The 17,276-nt window shown below is 47.3% G+C and overlaps 1 protein-coding gene across 1 annotated transcript; it reads right to left on the bottom strand.

The window, feature by feature from the left end:
* Positions 1 to 527: 527 nt before the first annotated feature.
* LOC119379338 (uncharacterized) lies at positions 528 to 13,414 on the bottom strand. The gene is made up of 2 exons (XM_037648616.2): positions 13,034 to 13,414; positions 528 to 1,353 (listed from the first exon to the last, which is right to left on the bottom strand). The coding sequence occupies exon 2, from the start codon at positions 1,252 to 1,254 to the stop codon at positions 700 to 702; it is 555 nt and encodes a 184-aa protein (XP_037504544.1). The 5' UTR covers positions 1,255 to 1,353; positions 13,034 to 13,414; the 3' UTR covers positions 528 to 699.
* Between the last annotated feature and the right edge of the window lie 3,862 nt (positions 13,415 to 17,276).

The following is a 17,276-nucleotide window of genomic DNA, read 5'->3' as shown; positions in this document are numbered from 1 at the left end:
ACTATGCCTATTCAAAGGCACGTTCACACCGAGCGCGGATCCGGAAAGCGGACGCCGATTATCCGCAAAAATTGGCCGCTTTGACCGCAGCCAATCAGGGCCGAGACGCGCGCGCCCAGTATCACGTAGTGCTGTAAGATGGCGATACGTCCACCGTCGATTGGTGAATTGTTCCGCCCGCGCGGCGGAGCGTGCAGAAGGCAACGCGGTCAGTCTGAACAGCCGCGCGCCCTCGCTGCCTCTCCGCTTTGAAAATCCGCTTGCCCGCTTGTGTGCGCCGCGTTCGGTGTGAACGTGCCTTTAGAAGCCACAGGTAGCGTCGGCTGTACCGTGCTCTACCGAAGAAGTGTATATGTAGTGCGTCGATAGCACAGTGGTTAACTTGCTCGGCTGCAAACGCCCGCAAATCTGCTTAATTTCGTTTTTTTAGCGTGGTTTCGTCGGACTTCCACACTGTTCACTATATGCATAACACCTCCCTCAACTGCGTGTCATTGGCCCGCAATGTACTACTATAGAACGGTGTGTTGTTTATTCTGCTTGCTTTACCTTGCGAGCTCGGGCAAAAAGCACGCGGGAAAGCTCAGTGCGGTAACTTGTCCCAACACGCGCACACATCATTCCGCCTGGCTATCGGCAGGCGTCGGGCTGCCAGTGAAACCTGCCCGCGGGCGTGAGACTCATCTGCGCACGGTCCTGCTATGTATCGGCGGCGCCTGGTGCCGAGTCCCTGGGCGTGATCTCGGCCATCTGATGAGCCACTCCAGCGGCCTTCTCGAGCTGTTTGAGCATTATGACGCTCTCATAGGACGGTGGTGGCAGTACCACGTCCTCGTAGGCTGGCGGTGGGGGCCGAGACGGAGCGGCACCGCCCTCAGTGAGCCCAGGCGGGGGGGCGTACACATACGTGCCGCTGATGGTGGGCACACGGATGACGAGAGCCGCACGCCGCTCTCGCCGGGGGCGCCCTCGGTACACGGCTCCGAACTGGTGGCGATTGCGCCATGTGAAGATAAGCACAACGGCAGCTGCGAGCAGGACGACACCCATAGCGAGCATGCACGCCGAGATGATGCGAAGCTGGAGCCGCCGGTACGGCAGCCCACTGGACAGGAGCACGGCGCCGCTCACGGCGAACACAAGTCCGAAGGCGCCGCAAAAGGCCACGCAGTGCGCGATGGGTGGCATCGATGACGTCCGGTCACCGGCCGAGGGCTGCGGGCCTCTGATGACGCCTGTAGTTGAACTCTCCATCTGGACTGCCGTTGTCGAAGTCGTTGCAGTCGATGGCAGTCACTGGCGCTGGGGCTGCTGCGATTCAGCGCCACGATGGACAGGCTCCATTCTGGGCTCCTGCGGTGGTGAGGCGGGTTGCTAATGGTCAGGTTCCTCATCATAGCTGGTACGTCAGGTAACAAAGAAAGGTGATGAGAAAAAAATTATGCGTGGCTTTAACTGACTCGTAAACACCAAGGAACAGCGGAGCTGAGGAGAAGCCTCGGTCATCGAGTGCAAAGTAATGCAAAGCTAGGACGTCATCACTAACGCCACACCACCTGTACTCGGCACGGCTACACACTTCCTTCTCCCACGCCCGACTCCGCCCCACCACCTGCGCCGCTGCTCCTCATCTCCGCTTGACCACCTGCATGTGTGCAACTCCCAACTCGCCTCCCTCCTCATTTTCCTCCTCATCCTCACTTCCTTTTCCCACTCCTTGCTATACTACACATGACTATGATTTCCCTCTTACCTCCTCCTTTCCCTCTCATTTGTCCCTTCTCACCCTCACAACGCTCCTCCTTAACCTCAGTTCCCTTTCCCGCCCCCTTGCTGTATTATATTATGCATGGCTATGCTTGCTTTACCCTCTCCCCTCCTCCTTTTCTTCTTCTTTCCCTCCTTCCACCCTCCTCAGCCTCACCTCCCTTACCCACGCTTTGCTATATTATACTATGCATTGCTATGCTATGCTTCCACTTCGCTTTGCACAGCTGCGCCGAGCTTTGAGTGGTCGCCGGCCGCGGCTGGAACTAAGCTTAAACAGATCCATTGTTAATATGAACAGTGCGCTTGTTTGCCTCGCCAGGGCCCGACCATGCGAACATCCGACAACGAAGGCCTCGACGTCAGCAGGTCTCGAGACCGGTTGTGGAAAATGAAAAGCTTTATAATCGGGGCACTGAAGCGTAGACATCCGTTGACTTCGGGATTACGAATGGTGTCTCGCCAGTGCGCGTACGCTGAACGCAAACCGCTTTTTGGGCTTTAGGGTGGCATTTCGGTACCCTTAAGCCTTCAATAAACATGTATGAACCCATGGAAGCGGGTGCCCTCACCTAGGAACAAGTCTAGTTTGAACTTCCAAAAAAATGTTCATGGCAAACAAATGCTGATAGACACTATGTTACTCATCTCACGCAGACGAGGAAAACCGAACGCCGCTACTTTCGATACCGCTTGTTGGTTGGGAGCTCGCGGGCCTAAAAACGGCAAGTTTCCTACTGGAGTACGTTAATTTGCATTCGTTTGGCTGATGGCGGCAGCTGCTGTGCGTTGGTTCCGGTTGCTATGCTGGACACTGTCAAATTTCACCATATTGTCAACTGATGCAGTGGCGGCAACTTGGTCCAGTCAGAGAGAACATACATCAGTCCTCTGAAGAAACTAAAACTGATGAGGTAACTACATTTGCAATATGGCGGGATTCTGTCAATGTTAACGATAGCTCTGAAAAATTAAATAATGCGAGGGGGAGGTACTGCGTACGCAGCCAGTATGCAGTCATTCCGTAAGTGTTGCTATTTTAGTGTTAAAGAGACAGCATCACCCGCCGTGGCGTAGCTTGAAGGCTAGGTGTTGTTATGCTAAGCTCGAGGCCGCGGGTTCGATACCCGCCCACGACGAAATTCCCGGGTGGCGAAATCCAAGAAGACACGCGTACACAGATTTATGTGCACGTTAAGGTACCCCACTGCGGTCCCCTAGCACGGTGTTCCTGATAAAGAGAAACCCCAGAATATCTTGAGCGACAGCAACAAACTCTAAATAAAGTAGAAGTTCAGGGGAAACTTGAAGCGATGAAAAATCCTTGGCGCCAACGTTTGAACAAGCGCCCTTGTCTTCTTCAAGCCTGAAGAAGGAGGCATGTCCGCTTGTCGGAACGCTGGCCCCAGCGACAACCCGCGTTCCAAGGAATTTTCATTGCATTAAACTCTGTCACTATGCAGGCTGATTGCTGTCAAGCGTGTAAACTACACAGACGAATAACTTAGAATGTAAAGCAATGAGCCCTGTGGAAACGCAACTATGAGTGCTGTTTAAGCTAAAGGAAAAAAATGAATGATGAGAGAAGCTTTGTGCGCGAGTCGTCAAACTGCACAGGTTTGCTTTTTGTCCTCAGCAATGATACAGATTGAGGAGCGCCCTAGCGCGAAATAAAAAGTTAGTAAAGTAACATTTTATTTTTAGTCTTAGTTAAAATTAAGGTACATCTCCGGTTTACCTCATGCGTCAGAAATTCGGTGCCAAGTGGCACGCGATGTCTAGGCGTGTTAGTGTTTCAATACTCAAATTGATGTACAGAAGGAGTTGTCATCTAAGATATCGCGTGCAACAGTCTTCCCTACTGCATATTATGTACCAGTGCAGCCGGCGCGGCTTGAAAAATGGCGAGCACGACAGTGCACCTCCATTAGCTCGGTATTTTCGCTAACTTTGGTCACGAATGTAGGTGGAGCTTTTTTTGGTCTCGAATGTAGGTCGAGTGTTTTTTGGTCACGAATATAGGTCGATAGTTAATTGTGGTTAACACTTCCAGAAAAAGAAATCTACTTATAATCGAATAAATACATTACGCATTTCTCGCGTTCCAGGCGGCTAATATTGCTCGTTTAGCTATCGCGCCTGTCACGCCGGTGTTTTCTATGACAAAATGCTAGGTTTTCATGAGCAACGTAGTTGCTGCCGTTTAAACTTGCCGAATTTTTGTAGAGAAACCACAACGATAAGGCTCATACAATTGCTTATGTGGATGTGTGTAATTATATATATGCAGCAAACAGCTGCATTTCGGTTTGCAGGTTGTTGAGCGTGCGAGGAAGCATAACTTTGCGTACCGACGTTTATCAGACATACAGTGCTCGGCGATTGAAACACGATACTCGGAGCGCGTGGCTGCTGTCGGTGAGAGTGAGGGCGGGTGCGTATACGTGACACATGGTGAGTGCATCCGGTAAAGAGTCGTTCAGGGTGTGGTTCTTTGTGGAGCAGGCGGAGCGCTGCTTGCCACGGCTTCCAAACACTGCGCTCACGCGAAGCGGCTGCAACTGGCGAAGTATTGCAGCGCTCCGCCGGATCCACCGAGAACCACATATGAAGGAATGGTAATGGGATGCAGCCCATTACAAGAGGAAACTAAGACAATGTGCTCCAATAAGTGTCAAATACGGCTTTTTTTCGCTTTTCCCTTCCGCGTTAGGATGAATGCGGAAATATCGCATGTGGAAGCTACGATGATTCAATATCTATTCAGTAACTAGAAGCCAAAGGGTCTGTTTTAACCCTAATGGAATGCTTGGAGCAGTAACTGCCCCGCCCTGTAGCTTTCCCGTTATTACTCCAGTAAGCTGTACGAGAGTATCACTGGCTGGCGTAGTGACGGTTCAAACCTCGATCCCTCCGAAATTGTCCAATTTTGTTCACACATACACGTATATATATATATATATATATATATATATACAATCACATGCGCCCCTCCCCCCGAAAAAAATTCTGGTTACGCCACTGGAGAGTATCGCAGAGTATGTCCTGTCACCTTTCTTGCAACCGTCATGTAAGCACTCTGGCTGTTAATTTAAAAAGAAATTATATAGTAGACAGATAACAAGTTCTTACTTTTCGCGTAGACCTTTATGGTAACGTCAAGAGCACGTAATCTAATATTTCATGATTTTTGTGCCATGAGTCTAGCGTTCTTTGGCCAAAAGTTCAATGTCATCAATCCATAAAACTGGTATTTCATGGATGTTATTCCATGGGTGAAATCTATGAAATATCATCAACACCATGAAATACCATTAGTCAGTTGTTTCATGATTTCAGTTCTCCAGTACTGCTTTTAGAATTTCCTGCGGCATCCATAACGGCGTTGCAACGACTCGACACTAACGCAATTCAGTAACCCTATGCTCAGTGGGGACCACTCCTGCAAAACGAGAACGGAAGCTCGTTTTAGCTTCCTTGCGTTGGTTGTTTGTATTGTAAAGCCACCAGAAATAATGCGTATACGCATCACGGAAACAAAACGTTTGAAACGAGGTCAAGACAAGCTAGATGTCTATGACATGACAGCGACAAAATGTTTCAATGGCTGTGCCATATGCAGAATAAATGTGCTAGTTGTCGTTGGTCATCGCTTAATTAGAGATACGAAGAGCTCTCTTGACCGATGCCAGTAGCTCGGCATTATAGGCACAACGCTTAACGCCTTAACTTGCATGCTAGAATCAAGCCTCGACATCTGATGACATTATGAAACAGAGGCTATATGTAATAAAGATGACCACGCAGTTAAAAAAGTTAGAATGAGAAGAAACTATGCAAGAAGGGCACTACTTAGAGCATCTGAATGCTGCGCCAATTGGTAAAGGTTCATGATATTGGAAAGACATCCGTGCAATACACCGACAAAATCGTTTTGTGCGTTTGCCTTCCAATACCGTGAGTAGACACTGCATTGATATGCATAAGTAGCTCAACTTACACTGGTAGATGCACGTAACCGGAACAGAGCGCCCTGGGTAATGGTTAACTAAAGCTCCAATGTCCCGGTGGAGATAGCCCTGTCTAAGTGTGAGACGAGACGCAGAACACCCGCCTGAGCACCGATGCCTTGCATAGTGCAGTCAGTACAACTAGCAGGTGAAGGCTTCCTCGAAACTTACACCGTGCTGCCGCACTCGCACTTCTGGAGAGGCACACTGACAGTGATCGGCGCGCGAAACACACCGTCGCCCTGCATAGGTGCGTAACCAGATAGCCGCCGCTGTACCCTGACACCTCCCCGAGCCAGCGGATACGTGTCGGCCTTCAGCGGGCACACCGCCACCGTCATCCGGTGATCTCGTCGCTGCAGTGCGATTCGGACCACGCGACGACGCTGCTGTCAGGCTTTATAGAGGGGCTGCTGCCGGCAGCGGCAGCACTTGCACTGCTTCTGAGGCTTCACGCGGTACAATGTTACGAAGAACGGTAGAATAACCTTTGGCAATTGGGAATCCGCATGCTTCAATTGAATCGTGCTGGTTTTCTCTAAAGCATTCTCTACACTCAGCCTTTGCAAAACACTTAAACATGTCATTTATACAGCGTCGGGCTCGAACACAATTCGACCTCATCAATCTTTAGATTTACTGTACACATTGCATTGTCTAATGAGGAAAATTTTCTGTCCTGTCGTAATAAATAGGTAAGGAAAATCACGATGCTTAGGAGCGATATTTAATAGGATTATATTGGCGTGCATTACTCTCTGGCACTGTACTAACACCTTTTGATCTCTGCATTCACGAGAAACACAAGAAACAAGCGGACTGCCGTAAGATGTCAACACACTTCCTTAGACGGCTACACGATTAGGAGACGAAAGATTGTTGTACTACAAAAACGTGATCACCTGATTTAACGGTGGAAAAGGTTCCATCTTGCAGTCTGCAGAACAGTGCATTACGATGGCGATATAAAATTCATTATGCACACGTTTATCGAAGCAAGCTAAACAATGTGGCAGAATGCACAAACGGCGTCGGTCGTGCGCTGTCTACGTTGTGCACCTCAACGACTCATCCAATGCGCTCAATCTATTACAACATCGCATGCGTCATCACTGTCGTATCTTTATCGATACATATGTGCACGGGGGAAATTCGAGCGAAGCACTTACAGATTCTTCCGTTTAACTGTTGCGCCCTCCATACAGCTTGAATGGCGTCTCCACCGCTCCGATACCGCCTTGCAGAGCGCATTCTGGCTGATAAAGTCCCTCGCTCCTGCGAAGCCCGATAATTGACATGATAGCGGCGAGGTGTGGATACGGGGGCCGCTCGGCCGACGTTCGCGCGCGCGATTACGAACAAGTGTGTGGTCCTGGAACAACAGCGCCGACGCGGTCAGCTGGGCGGCCGCAGGTCTCGGCCGGGAAGCTGGCGAGGCTACGCCGCTGCCGCACCGGCCAGCCGGCGCATCTGGCGATGCCGATCCACCTGCCTCGTGGGATGTTCCACGCACGAGGCACGCGAGAAACGACGTATACGAAGAAATACCAGCTTCTCACGATAACATACTCCGCTCAAGCTGGTATTTCAGGACGCCATTATCACACATGGAATGATAATGCCGTACCAATTGAATTTAATTAGCACCTTTGAAGCGTTTATCTTCTGGTGACCATTACATTTCCTTTTTATCTCGCGTACGTACACAAACACACTGTCCAAAGATTTCTTTGTTACTTTCTTGTTGCGCATTGGAGCAATGCGAAAGACACATAAGCTATATAGGTCATCCTCTGAATGAATACTGCCACTGAAAGGAATAAGACCCACTCGGAAGACCAAATAATGACGACGAAGTGAATGCCCTCAGAGATATTCCATAGCCTTCAGTGGGTACGTGCCATAAATGTGGTTCATCCTTATCTTCAGCGTAAAGAACTGAGAAAAGGAGCAAGAAATTAATTACTTCACCCCGGAAAACACAAAGGGGGAGAAATGATGGTAGTTGAGTTCTGTTAAATGCTCTTTGCAGCGTTCCGCAGTGGTTTAAGTAATGTGTCTTGGAGCCGCATAGTTTTCCTGTTGTCTCTGAAGGTGCGGTTTAGTATCGTGATTGCGCCGCTTCCTTGCATTGTTGAGTATTACGCTCCATACATCGCATTAGAATAGGGCCGAATTCACGAAACTTCCCTTTCCTTTTTGCCATCGGCTTCGCTAATGATATGTCCAGTATCAGCATTGGCTGGAATGTTTTCTTACGAACAATTTTAGCACAAGAAATATTTGTGGATATGGGTCAAGATTATTCGAGAAGACGCCTGACTTATGTAGCCCTTGTTTTAGTTCCCTCGCTTTCATTATACTTAGTTTGTTGTAGTCATTCAGGATCGTTATGTGAACTGGTGAATTTATACTAATTCGCAACTGCCTAAATGCAATACGGACACATTTGTAGCTTTAAAATAGGAATGCAATTTTCACTATAGCAACCACACAACACGCGCTCTACATCGGCCAATTGTTCCGACATCTCTTCTTCCTTCTCCAACGACAAAAATAGCAGCAATAATAGTAATACTAGTAAAATAGTTATGCGCACAAAACGACAGAGATAAGTTGCACATGTCCCATTCGATTTGCTACACATCAGGCGTGCATGAGCGACGGGGACGAACAAGAAAGACATTAGCATTTGCACTTTTCTTCGGTTTTCTTCGGCTCTCCTTGCTCAGCTCCCAGTAATAAATAAAGGAATACGTTTTCCTCTGATATTGCTGTCCAGCCATGCGTTCAAAGATATCAAACTTGCAAAGTCGCGCCATGTCATTAGTGCCCTCTGTTTACTCCCTTCACACCCACTGCATACGCTGCTTCTGTAACCACACTTTTTCCGTGCGCGAATTGGCTCTCACTCTCTCCATCTCTCTCAGCAAAATCCATCTGTATAACCAATATACCTTGATAGCTTTTTTTCTGATTCCGTACATGAGAATCCAGAATCGGCGCGATGCGCCACTTTCCTTGCGGCTATACTGTCACTGCATTTTTATTTAAAAAAAAAAACTGTATTGTCTAAAAAATACAATAAAATCTCCTTGTATACCAACATTGTCGTAGGAGGGTATCAGTGCATGACGAACATGATTAACAGGCCATGACATTAATAACATGAAATGCCTGTCCTGTATGTCATTAAATCCTTTCCCCCAGTCACGTACACTCGTACCCGCATGCCACAGTCCGTGGTACGCGTGTATGAGTCACACGAGATACAGAGTCTATATCAACCCACGAATGGCGAGAATAGATATTTCAAATTTTATAAGACACCTTGCAGGGTTTATAGAAGAAAAAGTCATACCGTTTGCTATACTTGGCGATTTTAATGTAGCAGACAAACGATGACAAACAGGATGCAACGGCTCCAGGTCACCAACCTCGCGGTATACAAATCGTAAATAGATGTATTGCATAAGAAGTTCTGTTGACGGTCGCCTAACATCACTTTTGGTGGTGGTGTTTGCCTTGGTCGAAGTCTTGGCTATCTGCTTTTATAACAATGTAATAAAAATTACACATGTGCTTCATATTTCAATGTAACAGCGCGCAGCAAAACGAGCAGACTGATAGGAGAAGAAAAGACGCACACAACAAGCGCTGTTGTGTGCGTCTTTTATTCTCCTATCAGTCTGTTCGTTTTGCTGTGCGCTGTTACTATGAAATATGAACCGATGCCAACTCGCCCAAGTTGCCGTCTTACAACACATGTACTCCTATGACTCAGCAAGCTATAGGGAACCCAAGCTCAAGTTTGGCTCAAGTTTGGGCGCGACGCTCAGTCGCGCGGCCTAGCTATGCGTCGCTGGGGGGCACACGCTGCCCGCGAAGGCGATTTGTGGCCGGATTTGGCAGCGGCGGCGGCAAGAACACGTGCGCGCATGCGCTCCTCATTCGGCCCGAGCACTGCTAGTGAGCAATAGTTACATTGTGACGCGCCACGGTTGTGTTTCAACACATGGTGACGCACAACAGGTGCGTCACCATGTGTTGAAACACAACCGTGAAACAAACTATATATCAGAATCAGCGTCCAGATTTCAGTCACTTTGGAGAGCGACGGTATCGACATGTTGTTGGAATCCCGGCACCAAGTCTCCTTCAGAAATGACCCGTATATGAGTAATGGGAAAGGTGTCCTTTCAAATGGCAACGTTTGCTGACAATTTGTACAAACTCCCCCCCCCCCCCCCCTGCCGTTTTTACCTTCTGCACTGCCCCGGCTCTTGCGGGACTAAATTGCATGACTGCGGCCCGCGGGCTGAGGTGAGTTTGAGACCCCTGCGCTATATGGTGCGAGAGCTACAAGATACTGCCGCAAAAGCGTTGGAATGTGCAGGAATAGCATGCGTATATTAAACAATGTATTGGGGCCAAGTATATTCACTTGACGAAATATCTGGCTTGAAAAAAGACAGTTACGAATTCCGTGCCGGGTGATGTGCCCTTACCTCGAACCATATGCATCCAAGGAGTAAACGTCGAGAGAGAGAGAGACATAACTTTATTTTTGTCCTTGCTAGGGTCAAGGATAAGCTTATTCGTGCCTTTATTCCAAACTGGAACGATACCCCGAAAATAGATCAAAATGACTTCGTCCACCTCCTGCCAGTCCTACACGCGTAATCCAATCGCCACCTTATCTACCGGTACAATATCATTAGCAAGGCATACACCATTATAACATGAAAAAAAGAGCACAGCACAAACTGTGCATAACATACACTGCTGAAACCTCCAAGCAGAAGCCCTCAAAGAGGAGTTTTATAGATTATATTGAAGAGTGGCACGACGTTCAGTAAGGAGAGAAATGAAGGGATGAACAGCTCCAGCGGCGAAAGCGGCAAAATTTGCTCCAGCGGCGAAAGTCTTAAAACAACGACTGCCGACGCCTTCACAATTCGAAAGGCAGATTTTGTGAGCCCCTGCGGCTAGTGCAAACAGTTCAAGAAACTTTAGCGCGGCAGGATATCGGATGCAACAGCGCATGGCGTGCTTACAGCTGGAATCTCTCGATAATTTGACTTTTCGCACATTAACATGAGAAGAAATGAACTGTAAACTATGCCACAAAAAAACTTATAGACTGTATATACTAGCAGTGGTGTGATATATGGGAAGAATGCTATGGCAAATTGTGTTAACGCGGTAGCGTTAGAGAGCTTGTGTCGCAGAAATTCCGCTGTCGACGTCGGCACCGTTGGTTGTGAGCGGAAAATCATCCGTGAGCGAAAAATCGAGAAAGTAGCAAATAAAATAAACGATAAAATCTTCGGCCCCAATGAGGATCGAACCCGGGCCGTTCGCGTGGCAAGCAGGTGTCTTACCACAAAGCCACGATGTTGCTTGCAGCTGCTTCGGACAAAAACACTACATAAATGTCATGTAGTGAAAGGAGTCTCGACGCATTTTGTTCGGCAGGTGTCACGACGAAAACGAGCCCATACGGTAGGCGCATTCGCGAGGCAATCAAACTACGTCGAAAAACGCCGGGATAGTGCAGCCATCGCCGCTAAATACACACACGAACTTTCAAACAGCTCTAAAAATGGACAACTATGTCCATCTAGAGGAAAACATATCAAGCCAACGCAGCAAACGCTAGATAATGTGCTGCCATCTGTGAGGCATTGTGAGAAATATGTCTCGACTTTTCATTGCATCCGAGAGGGCCGGCGCGCGGCGTATATCTTGGAGGCCATGCGACTCTTGCTTTAGATCGAAAGCAAGGAGGTTAAAAAAATTGCTGGAGTGGCGATTATTGCGCAATAGTGAAGCCGTGCCCACCAAAAGATGGCGGCTGCACCCGCCATCTTTCTAGGGGCACGATAAACCATCAGCGTTTGGCGAAGGAAAGCGAACGTTTTCCACGCACGCCAGAGAAGTTTAATTATGGTAACTTTTATGGGTCAGATACTGCTGTAAGTGTGTCTTTGTGTTACTAGTTTTCGTAAGTAAGCTTCAAAGTCATGGCAAATTTTATTGGACATCAATCGTCAATACTGCACTCGACGGGTTACTTTTGTCGGCAACAAGGATCTTTTATTTTATAATTGACGTAGCATTTACAATAACAGATCAAAGCCATTTGATCTCTAAGTAGGCACCACCAGAAAAGAGCATGTTTGCGAACTCTTTGGTGGGCAAAAGCTGGCTTCACTTTCAATGGCAAGGCGTTTCGAGAGCTTCCACTCCAGAATTTTGTTTTAAACCTCCTTGATCGAAAGCCTGTAAAATTCGCGCGCGCGCGTGCGTGTGTGTGTGTAACAATACACATTAATAAGTATGCACTTAGTGGTTGAAGTGCGCACTAGGGGCCGGATTTCGCTATCGCGTTCAACTCTTAAAGGCGAAGCTTAAGGGTCCCCCAATTTTTTTCCTTCCTTTCGGCTGTTTATACGTATTTCGAAAAGTACACGTGGTGCACGGAGTTGGTTACAATTTTCATCTAGGTTAGCGTATTTACAACAAAGGTAATAAATTTGGCTTTTTTCCTCTATTTATCTTGCTGTGAAAGGTGCTAGACAGGTGCTACATATGCAGAAGGGTGCACAATGGGGTTTGTTGGTAGAGCATGCTTTAAATTTCAACACAGAGCGCAATAAAAGCAAAGTGAAGAGAGCGTTCTGTTCTCTTATTGCGCTCCCTGTTGAAACTGAACTCATTCTGCAAATCACTTTTCTTGCTACAATATCTGCTACAAGATGTCATTGATGGTTCCCATTGTACTTACAGAAAAAAAAAAATGGCAATTTTACCACTGCCGAATAACCATTCATCGTACCCAGTATGTCCGGTCAACTGTTAGTGAGACCCTTTTGTACAAGGAATAACCCTAGGTTAAAGCATACTTGTTAGCGTAGCATGCGCCAACAAAACGTAGATATTTGCTACACCTTGCTGTCGATTCTATGTTCGGGCAACACCACCTACATTCATCATCACCCCTGTCGCGCCCGATCTGCAGTCGGGCCGGGCCGGGCCGGGCGTGAACGTTTTTCCCGGGTTCGGGCGGGCCCGGCTCTCGCTTTGAGTTACCGGGCCGGGTTCGGGCGGTTAAACTTCAACGAATGCCGGAGCCGGGCCGGGCCCAGACCGAGAATCACGGCCCGTGCAGTGCTTTAGGATAGCCTCCTTTCGAGGCTCTTCAATATAGAAAGAAAATTCAAGTGTCCGATGGTGGGAGTAAATGGACTTACCTGCCACGGTAGACTAATGGCTGTGGCGTTGCTTTGCTGAACTCGAGATCCTGGCTTGGATCCCGGCCGCGGTAGCCTCTTTTCGATGAGAGTGAAACATGTGCACGAGTTTAGGTGCGCGACCAAGCACCCCAGCTGGTCAGGTTTAATTCACAATCACCCACTACGCGTGTCTCACTCATACAGGGGCTTTGGCACGTGGAATCGCATACACGTTAATAAATTTCGCTTGCTCGATTACAACAAAACGAGAATCGATTCCCTGTTTGCGGCTCTGCTATGCGCCTATCCTGGGGTGCTGCAGCGTTCCATCTTGAATAAGCTCTTGTGCTACACAAAACGCCGCGAGGTCATATACGTATACGAGCGACACGCACCCCGCACTATAAGAGCTCCGGGTGGCTCGACAAGCTTTCTTATCAGTTACCAGGTTGTTTTGTTCCTTTGCCTGTGATAGACCGCACCGTGCGTGCCAATCGAACAAGGGCAAAGTCGCATTTGCCCGCGCCCTCAGCGGAACACCAAAATAACAAGATATTGTAGTAGCATTCCGTCCGGCGTTATCAGCGAATTACTCTAGCTTTCTTTGTTCTTTAGTTATCTATGGTAGAGATAGCAACGACAGTATAGCTTCATACAGATATTGCTGGAGAGAAAACTCGCGAATGTTTCATCGGGCAACGGCTATAGTTTCGACAATACGACAGTTCAAATAAAATGAGCATGATGGGAATAAGCGTGCCGGCGCCCAGCGCTATCAGGACAGGATCAGTTGCGTTTCCTGTCAGAGAATGCGGGCCGCGTGGTGAACCACACAGTTCACGGAGCTTTATAATCAGCCTTAGCGTCTTAGTTAAAGAGTGAAATCGCGGCTGCCATGTTGAGACTCGACTCTGGTCACCGTATTTACGGCATTTCGAGCAGACAACGTTATGCGCACCAATACACAATCGCGTGTGCGAACACGTTTTTTTTTAATTTAACTAATTTCTTTTCTTACTTTGGAATCGGCACTTAGCAATCAACCGCTCAGCTTATCTTTCGTCTTCAACATTGAGGCTTACTTACCGCCATCATCCTAATTCAATGACACTATATTTTACACGAACAGATTTATTCAAGTTTTCTTTTTTGCCTAGCACTGTATATAATCGATTAGAACAATTCTTTATTGTCTTCCGCCTCCCTTTGATACTATGAACCTTTATCAAATTTTTTAAAGGAAATACGCAATTTTAGACGCCATGAAAGTAAGATAACTATACGAGCGTGGTGTCTAAAATTGCGCCTTTCCTTTTGAGATGCTTCACCAACTGGCCCCTCAAGAAGAGCTCCTTTATTAGCATTGTTCATATCTGATTTGTTTATCTTCTTACTCACCCTGCTTGGACCTGCACAAGCCTTGCAGTACTGAATAAAGAAAGAGGAGGGCACGCAGTGCCACTGACCGTGAATATGGCACGCCATGGTCTGATTTACGTTGGGAGACGAGACCAGTAGTCATCCCTCATACACCGAAAAATCCACAAAGTTTGCGAAAAGTAGGCAAAGAGGTTGTCATAAATGTATACTTTTCGGCGCCAACGTGCTTGAACCGCTGTCCAGGCAGGGTAACACGGGCATGCATCGAAAGAACGGGTGTGCAAATAAACAAAAAAAAAACCACTGCGTCAGATGCGAAGAATGGTCTGCTCTCATGGACCTGCTACACTAGAATACCAAAAAGGAGTATTTGGGGCGTCTTTCTGCCATACAGTGATCGTACTTTGTTTACGTTATCGCGGCGCTACCATACCGTTCGTGGCCGGTGCTTCCCGTTCCCAAACGGCGTGCGGGTATCAGAGTGATAGAGCACTCTTAATACTAAGAAAAAATAGAGTATTCGGGGAGTATTCCTGCCATGCTGCTATAATCACCACCTACCGCGCGTGCTTTCCTTGCGTTATCACCGCGGTCCGGCACTTTCCGGTCACGAATGGTGTGCGAGCTATCAGCATGCTTGATAGAAAAGTGGCGAGAGCTGAGTTTTCACGAAAGAAAACGCAATATATATATATATATATATTATGTCGGGACAAATCTGGCAGGTGTCTCCACACAAAGCTGAATGAGCAGAGCTATCATTGCTCGAAAAATAATTAGTCTTTGAACTTCAAAAATTGGGCTGCTTACCCGAACTGGTTAGTATCAATGTGGCGCGCATGCACAGAGACAAACTTACTCGGGAAATCTGAAAGCGATTAAGATTCACAGGATGAGGGGCACGTATACGCGTCAGTTGCCCTTTGGTGCCATTCACATAGGCAGTTTTTTTATGCATCTCATTGCCGTAAAGAGGGTTGCATCAACTAAACTGTTCGCTTGTTTGTTCCTCGGTAAATGATGCCTACCCATAACGGTGGATTGGTCAAGAAGCAGGCGGTCAACCTAATTTAGGCAAAAAAACGCCAAGGGAACGGAATTTTTTTTAACATTTATTAGAAATAGAATAACGTCCGGGACTGCAGATCTTGCAAGTAATCTCACTAAGAGCAACAAAGTTTAGCAATGTGAAAATAACTTGGAATACATAATTGCTGGTTTTTCGAATTAACGAATCATTAATTCTGATCAATCAACTAACACGGCCACTTTGTCACTCAGGAATTCGCGGAGAGAAATGTAGACGTTCCTTTTGCTGCAGTCCAATGAAGAAGCCCCGAAGGAAAGAATATTGAGTGTTTGGTGAAATTCATAAACTTTTGATTAGAATTTCTAAATACGTTTTCTTGTATTTATCCTGTTTCTCATTCTTCTTCCCTTTGTTCTTTTATTTTGCTTTGTCCAGTGTGGCTAACGCTTTCGACCTTGAAATGTTATTCCTCTGATGAGCCCCTCTTCCCCCCACCATTTTATCCACGCATGCTTAATTTTCACACCAGTGTCACTCACATAGCAGTAAAACGTCAGGTTTGCAGCGCAGTGCCCGTATTTGTTTTTCGTGTTATTTTATGTTCGTAGCGTGTATTAGCGCGGTACATAAAAGAAAGGGACATGACACAGACGAAGTAGATAGGTCGCGCCTGCCTATATCTCTACGTCTGTGTCATGTCCCTTTCCTTTATGTACCGCGCTAATACACGCTACGTTCATGGATGACCAATTCGCCCGATCAGCAACCCTTCTGAATTTTATGTTCGACTGTTGTCTAAACAAGAACTCTTGTCAGTGAATTGATAATGAACAACGAAATAACCCGCCAATGAAAGAAACCCTCCAAGAAGCTAATACTGCTATGCTCGCGTCACTAGAGCTCCACGCTAATGAAATTCGGTGCACATTACGGAATAAATGTTGACAATATGCAACAGGCTAAAACTAATGACGGGTGTGATTTCATTACTAACCTCAAGAGCACATTGCCCACGTCTAGAGCGCCGCTTGCCGCATGTTACTGGCACAGTGAGGCGGAGAGCTCCGGCTCTATTTGCGTTCTCCATCCCCGGTACACGGTCGCCACGACCTGGAACCGAACCCGCAATTTTCTCTGAGCCATCTCGCCGGAATCCGACATGACATGACAAGAACTTTATTTTAATCCTGAAGAACTCGGAGAGCCTTCGCTGCTCTTCTGGGTTCTTTGAAGTGCTTCGTTCACAATACTGTTCGCCTGTTCAGACACGAGGGTGGCTGAGCAGGATCTGACATGCCGTGCGCGAGTCCGAGAACACTATAGGAGGAACTTTTGCACTGTGACAAAAAAAAAAAAAAACGTTTATGGCACGACGCGCGTCTGTTTAAAAAAAAAACTGAGTAAAATTTACGCTTGAACCGTCTCTGTTCCCAAAGGCTCGGTGAGAAATCCACCCGCGACGGAGTTCTACAGTCAGAGATAATTAGTGAAACACGCTTCTTGTAGCAAGAGCTCAGTTAAGCAAATTCACGCACACAGTGTTCGAATGAGCGCGTCAGTAGGTTTTCGTTTAGCAGTGTATGTACGTGTAAGTCTCTAGCAGCACCAATACGTAGTGAAGTACTTTACACGTGAAAACAAGGCGTGCACGCAACAAACTGCGCGGTCTTCGCACATGCATATATACACGTCGGTATTTAAAGCGGATAGCTATGCCACACATTGTGCACTTGAAAGCTTTTCTACAGATTCGCCAGGCATTTGTATGAAGGCTGACTCTTGCGCTTTTGCGTATTGTAACCGGTGCACCTGATGATGACCACATGTGGGCTCAAAGAGTGAAGCAAAAGG

The sequence above is a fragment of the Rhipicephalus sanguineus genome, chromosome 1 (assembly GCF_013339695.2).
Source record: "Rhipicephalus sanguineus isolate Rsan-2018 chromosome 1, BIME_Rsan_1.4, whole genome shotgun sequence".
Lineage (NCBI taxonomy): Eukaryota > Metazoa > Arthropoda > Arachnida > Ixodida > Ixodidae > Rhipicephalus > Rhipicephalus sanguineus.
The sequence above is the reverse complement of the archived record's forward strand: the minus strand, read 5'-3'. Positions and strand labels throughout refer to the sequence as shown.